Source organism: Otolemur garnettii, unplaced genomic scaffold, assembly GCF_000181295.1.
Source record: "Otolemur garnettii isolate 467f Iridium unplaced genomic scaffold, OtoGar3 scaffold00001, whole genome shotgun sequence".
Taxonomy (NCBI): domain Eukaryota; kingdom Metazoa; phylum Chordata; class Mammalia; order Primates; family Galagidae; genus Otolemur; species Otolemur garnettii.
In genome coordinates, this window is record NW_003852396.1 from 46987910 (window position 1) to 46995181 (window position 7272).

A 7272-nucleotide genomic window follows, 5' to 3' on the forward strand; every position below is an offset into this window, starting at 1 on the left:
AAAAAAAAAAGAAAGAAAGAAAATACTTCTTGTTAAATTTTCTTCTTGTAGAGGTTGGAAAAGTTGATAGCCTTGCCTTGCCTTAGAAAAAGTGACAAAACCAGAATTTGACTCTTTGTCTTTCTGAAATCCATAATTTGTTTTTTTCCCCCACTGTATTCTATTCCATTATTCAATATTTTGCTAATTGACCTAAAATTGTTTTTTAAAAACAAAATGCAAAATTTTAAATTAAGATTTTCTTTTGGCTCAGTGCCTGTGGCTCAAGTGGCTAAGGCGCCAGCCACATACACCTAAGGTGGCGGGTTCGAATCCAGCCCAGGCCCGCCAAACAACAGTGATGGCAGGAGACTCATTTGAGCCCAGGAGTTGGAGGTTGCTGTGGCGTCGCAGCTCACAGCAACCTCAAACTTTTGTGGTTAAGTGATTCTCTTGCCTCAGCCTCCCAAGTAGCTGGGATTACAGGTGCCCACCACAATACCTGGCTGCTGGCCTGGGCCAGGTTTGAACCCGCCAACTTTGGTATATGTGGCCAGCACCCTTGCAGCTGAGCTACTGGTACCACTTAAAATTAAGATTTTTTTTTTGCAGTTTTGGCAGGGGCCAAGCTTAAACCTGCCACTCCCTGTATATGGGGTCAGTGCCCTACTCCTTTAGCCACGGGTACTGCCCAAGATATCTTTTTGTAATGCCAAAGGAATTATTGATTTTTTAAAAATGTTTTTATGTGTGCAATATCACTTATTTTTAAATGTTTGCTGGGCCAGGCACAGTGGCTCATGCCTGTAATCTTAGCACTTAGGCCAAGGCAGAAGGATCACTTGAGCTAGTGAGCCCAGAAGTTCAAAACCAGTGTGGGCAACATAGCAAGACCCAATCTCTACCAAAAAAAAAAAAAAAAATTAAGTAAGTGTTTGCCCATAAATACATGGTAATATTCATGAGAATTAATAAGAAAGTCCCATCAAATTTTTTCACCCAAGTTTATCATAATAAGAAAATCCAAAGCTTAATTTGATTTTTAATCTACTGAATTATGTCTCACAGGGTTATGGCATTTCCTCTGTGCCAACTACTTCCAATTCTAAGTCCATAAAGGAAAATAGTAATGCTGCCATCATCAAGAGGTTTAACCATCACAGTGCCATGGTCCTGGCAGCAGGACTCAGGAAACAGTTAAGTATACATGCAAAGGTGCAATAACTGGGCTTTTTAGAATTTCCAAATGGGGCTTTTTAGAATATCCAAATGGAGTTGTGGCATTGTGCTTGTAGTTTTTAACATAGATCCATTTTTTTCCTTTGTTTTAAGAGAAGCACAAAATGAACAAAATGGTGAGCCCAGCAGCATGGATGGAAATTCCGGAGATGCAGACTGTTTTCAGCCAGCAGTAAAAAGGGTATGGGCAAAATATTTGGACCAATTTGGGGTTTTGGTTTCTCTAAATACTTCAAATAACTGCTTGTACTTTATGTCACTTATTTCATGACTCATTTCTTTTAACCAAGAAGTTAAGCATTTGGTTTACAGTGTAGATCATTATGAAGTATTTCAAGTTTGGTTTGCCAGGCTAACTTTCTATTGACTCAACCCTGTTTAACCATTTTTATTGGTTTTTTATCTTTCACGTGCGCACATACACACAAACTCTTTTTGTGCGTGATTTTGTTGTCTGGGCAAGAATATTCAACAGAGGCAATGTAACAGAATAACCTGAAGTTTTGTGTATATGATTTTAAAAGAAAGTGAATTGGCTTTCACATAAAGCTTAGTATTTCAGAGGTGTCTGAAATGTCTTATGAAATATTAAATCATTTGAGAGTATGGAGGAGTATAGACAAAGTTAGCAGCTCATACATTTCTTCTTGTCCTCCAACTTTACCAATATTCTATCTCTCCCTCCCCAATTATAAAAATATGTTATGAAAAAGTTTTCTCTTAGAGGGCAGTCAGGTAGTATGTACTAAAATTTTTGAGCTTTATGCCTTAATTTTGTTTCTGGACACTTACTTTAAGAAAGAAAAGGGGTGGCACCTGTGGCTCAAAAGGGTAGGGTTCCAGCCCCATATGCCGGAGGTGGCAGGTTCAAACCCAGCCCCTGCCAAAAACTGCAAAAAAGTAATAATAGTAATACGGTTTCACATGTAGTAAAGAAGTTTATGAACTTTAAAAAGGCCTCAGGTCAGATGCAGCAGTTCACACCCATAATTAGGAGGCTGACATGGAAAGATACTTTAGCCAAGGAGTTTGAGACCAGCCCGGGCAACATAGCAAGACCCCCATCTTCATGAAAAATAAATGAACCAGGCATGGTGGTGCTTGCCTATGGTCATATCTACACAGGACGCTGAGGCAGGATAATCACTCGAACCCAGGAATTCAAGGCACAGTGAGGTATGATCACTGCACTCTAGTCTGTGGAACAGAGCAAGAACCTGTCTTTAAAAAGTATAAAAGAAAAAATACCGGCTCAGCACCTGTGGCTCAAGTGGCTAAGGCGCCAGCCACATACACTTAAGGTGGCGGGTTCGAATTCAGCCTGGGCCCACCAAAAAACAATGATGGCTGCAGCTAAAAAAATAGCCTTGCGTTGTGGCAGCACCTGTGGTCCCAGCTACTTCAGAGGTGGAGGCAGGAGACTCACTTGAGCCCAGGAGTTGGAGGTTGCTGTGAGCTGTGATGCCACATTACTCTACCCAGGTGGACAGCTTGAGGCTCTGTCTCAAAAAAAAAAAAGAAAAGAAAAGAAAAAATACCAAAGAATATGCTAAATAATTATCTTTCAGTAAAGGGATTATGAGTGAATCTTAAATTATGTTTCTTTTGCCTATTTCGGTAATGTAATATTTCTTTTTTTTCCTTTTTTTTTTTAAGAGACAGAGTCTCACTTTATTGCCCTTGGTAGGGTGTTGTTGCGTCACACCTCACAGCAACCTCCAACTTCTGGGCTTAGGCGATTCTGCCTCAGCCTCCCAAGTAGCTGGGACCACTGTAATATTTCTATAGACATGTGTGGCCTTTCAAATTATTAAAGCCAATGAGGCTGGGTGCCCATAGGTCATTGGTTAGGGTGCTCTCCACATGGTTCGGGGCTGGTAGGTTCGAACCAGGCCTGGGCGTGCTAAACAAATAAAAAATAGCTGGGCATTGTGTGGGTGCCTATACTCCTACCTACTAGGGAGGCTGAGGTAAGAGAATCACTTGAGCCCAAGAGTTTGAGGTTGCTATGAGCTGTGACAGTAAAACAAAAGCCAATGAGGTGTTTCCTTTTTGAACTATGGAAAATTATTATAAAGTCAAAACATTTAGTTATAGAGATCTTTTTTTTTTTTAGACAAGAGTCTCACTCTGTTGCCCTAGGTAAAATGCTATGCAGCAACCTCAAACCCTTGGGTTCAAGTGATCCTCTGGCCTCAGCCTCCAACTAGCTGGGACTACAGGCATCCACCATGGCACCTGGCTAGTGTTTTCTATTTTTAATAGAGACAGGGTTTCACTCTTGCTCAGCCTGGTCTTACTGAGCTCAAGCAGTCCACTGCCTTGGCCTCCCAAAGTGCTAGGATTACAGGTGTGAGCCACTGTGCCAGGCTACAAAGCCATTTTCTTTTTTTTTTTTTTTTTTTTGAGACAGAGCCTCAAGCTGTCACCCTGGGTAGAGTGCCGTGGCATCACAGCTCACAGCAACCTCCAACTCCTGGGCTCAAGCGAGTCTCTTGCCTCCGCCTCCCAAGTAGCTGGGACCACAGGCGCCCGCCACAACGCCCGGCTATTTTTTGGTTGCAGCCGTCATTGTTGTTTGGCGGGTCCGGGCTGGGGATTCGAACCCGCCACCTTAGGTGTACGTGGCTGGTGCCTTAGCTGGTTGAGCTATAGGCGCTGAGCCAAAGCCATTTTCTTAATAAAGTGTTACATATAATACATACAGCATTGCAGAATCAGTGGGTAAAGACAGATTATTCTACAAATGATGTTAGAAGTTGTTAGTAATTTAGTAAAAAGAAACTTTTTATAATTAAAATCAAAAAACACCAAACCAGGCTCAGCGCCTATAGCTCAACCGGCTAAGGCGCCAGCCACGTACACCTAAGGTGGCAGGTTTGAATCCCCAGCCCAGACCCGCCAAACAACAATGACGGCTGCAACCAAAAAATAGCCAGGCGTTGTGGCGGGCGCCTGTGGTCCCAGCTACTTGGGAGGCGGAGGCAAGAGACTCGCTTGAGCCCAGGAGTTGGAGGTTGCTGTGAGCTGTAATGCCACGGCACTCTACCCAGGGGGGACAGCTTGAGGCTCTGTCTCAAAAAAAAAAAAAACACCAAACTGGAAGAAAAAATATTTACAACACACATAATAAAAGGCAGTTTTCTTAATATTCAAAAAATGTCTTTACTCGATAGAAAAATATCCAAAAGCACAAATAGGTAATTAATCCAGAGGGAAAAAACGATAAAATATAAATTTTTATCTACCAGATTGGCAAAAATTAAAAGTTCAGTCATATTAATAGTACGGTCAGAGTGTAGGAAAACAGGTACTCTGTCAGTGTTTGGTGAGAAAATTGGGTCAGCCATTTCTAAGACAACCTTTTCCAGGAAGTGATGCTTATGGTGATGCTTCATTTTTTTACTATCTGTACAGTTTGATTTTTAAGTCATATTCATTAACTTGTTTAAGAGTTACTGACAAGAAGTACTGTTTTAATAATAGGCGAAGTTACAAGAGTCCATTGAGTATGAAGACCTGGCAAAAAATAATTCTGTAAAAACGATTGCACTAAACCTCAAGAAGTCAGATAGGTAAGTATGGTCAATATTAAACGGAACAGCTAATGTAACACAATTTCAAAATATATTCTGGAAATATAGCACTTATTTCTAATCCCATTATTGCCATTAAAGTAAATATGCTTTTTTTAAAAAAAAATCTAAGCATCTCAGGAAAGCATTCTAAATAATCAAAAACCAAGAAAATAAATTTTGGATCTTTGTGCTGTTTCTTTCTTATTGCCCTTATGGGAATTAAATTATTTGTTTATAGGGTGGCACCTGTGGCTCAAAGGAGTAGGGCACCGGCCTCGTATGCCGGAGGTGGTGGGTTCAAACTCAGCCCCAGCCAAAAAACTGCAAAAAAAAAAAAAATTTTTTTTGTTGTTTTATTGAATCTATTGTATTACTTTTTGCCTCGAGGGGTATTTTGTACTCCGTGCTAAAATGTTGACAAATACTGGGCATCTTTACTATGTGTAATTAGTAATTTCTTTTGTGCTAACCCTCAGGTATTACCATGGTCCAACTCCAATCCAGTCACTACAGTATGCAACAAGTCAGGATATTATTAATTCTTTTCAAAGTATTAGACAAGAAATGGAAGCTTATACACCCAGGTTAACTCAGGTGGGTGACTTATTTAATGATCAGAATTTCCATAGTTCCTTCCTCAGTTTATGAGCACAACTAGACTGTACAACTAATATTTCACTTGGGCTTAAGAATATATATCTGCTAAACAAATTGAAAAATCAAAAGGTAGGGAGAAATGGTGTTTGAAATGTCCCAGTAGCATCTTAATAAAAAATAGGGTAATGGGTTTTGTGATGGCTAATCTCTTTTCCTTTTATATACTTGGTTTTTTGGTTTGGTTTTGTTTTTTCGGTGTTTTTTTTTTTTTTTAGACAGAGTCTCAAGCTGTCACCCTGGGTAGAGTGCTTATAGTTTCACAGCTCACAGCTCAAACTCTTGAGCTAAAGCAATTTCTTGCCTCAGCCTCCCAAGTAGCCAGGACTACAGGCACCCACCACAATGCAAGGCTATTTTTGTTGTTGTTGTTCCAGTTGTCATTGTGTTTTTTTAGATGGCCCGAGCCTGGGTTTGAACCCACCAGCCTCAGTGTGTGTGGCCAGCGCCCTACCCACTGAGCTGTGAAAGTCTCCGTATATACTCGTTTTTTTATTAGCAAAATCTTCCAAAGTTCCAAATTCCTTCTGATATGATTCTGTGTTATGTACTGTATGGCCTGCAACTCAGAATGAATATATATATATCCATACACACACACACAGAGCTCATCATTCTTCATTTTTCTTACCATTCATACTTAAGTTGATCTCCAAATTCTGTCAGTCCTTCAATAATATTTCTTAACTCCATCACTTTGGTTTAAGCAGAACTGACTAATTTCCACAGTGCTACTATAAGTTACATTTCTAAAAGCATATGCTATCTCATTATGCTGCAGCTTTAAAAACCTTCACTGCTTCCCCTCATTGCCATAGTAACAGTCTGAATGCCTAGTATGGCATGCAAGACTCCACAGTCAGTCTGCTGCCCACTTCCCCAGTCTCCTCTTCAGCTGTTTCCGTCAGTTTCTTCCACATGTGACCAAGCTTTCTGTTCTCCAGCCCTAACACACTAAGCTGTCCAGAGTCTTCTAATCACATCATCTCCTTTGTGCTCCCTGTGCTTTCACTCATCCTTTGTCTATTCTTAGAACAGCCTTAGCCCTTTCTGTCCTTGAGAAACTAAAAATTATTTAAGACTCAGCTGTAATTTTATTGCCTTTGTAAAGCAGTCCTCATCATGCCAGAATTAGGGGCTATTTTTTCTCTGTTTTCATAAGCATTGAGAAGATGTCTATGCAGTATAATGCTTGTTATATGTCACAACTGACTTTTTTACTTTTAATCTTGAGTAATCTCAGGTTTACTGAAAATTGCAAAAGAATGTTTTTTGAGCCATTTTGAGAGTAGGTTACAGACATAATAGCATCCCTTTACCCGTCAGTCTTAGAATGTATATTTCAAAAAAAACTAAGGCATTCTGTAGTTAACATAGTAAAATTATAGAATTCATAAATTAACATTGATAACCTTATTATCTAACCTACAGATATTAACTAAAAATTTATCATTTGTATAGCTAATGTTCTGGAGCCAGCAGCCTAGCCAGGTTCATGAGTTGTATTTAATTCTCCTATCTCTGTGGTCTCCTTTAAAATGGAATGGTTTTTAAGTCATTCTACGTCTTTCATGACCTTGACGTTGTGGAATACCCTCAACCTAAGTTTCTCTAATGTTTCCTTCTGACTAAATTCACGTTAAGCACTTTTGCCGAGAATACTAAGAAAGTGATGTTTTGTCATCCTCAGTGCAAATATATCAGGAGACATATGATTTGTGTATGTCCTAACTTGTGATATTAACTTTGATCACCCAATTAAGATCAAATCTGCCTGGTTTCTTCCCTGTGAAGTTATTTTATTTTATTTTTTTTTTTTTTT

The 7272-nt window shown here is 39.6% G+C and overlaps 1 protein-coding gene across 4 annotated transcripts in view; it reads left to right on the top strand.

Moving 5' to 3' along the window:
- Positions 1-7272, top strand: part of GTF2H1 (general transcription factor IIH subunit 1) — a 48554-nt gene that overhangs the window by 25056 nt on the left and 16226 nt on the right. For all 4 annotated transcript variants that reach the window (XM_023518754.1, XM_003781155.3, XM_023518774.1 and 1 more), the window contains 4 exons: positions 1048-1175; positions 1312-1399; positions 4705-4793; positions 5273-5390. In XM_023518754.1, coding sequence (XP_023374522.1) covers positions 1048-1175; positions 1312-1399; positions 4705-4793; positions 5273-5390 — 423 coding nt within the window. The remainder of the gene's footprint in view (positions 1-1047; positions 1176-1311; positions 1400-4704; positions 4794-5272; positions 5391-7272) is intronic.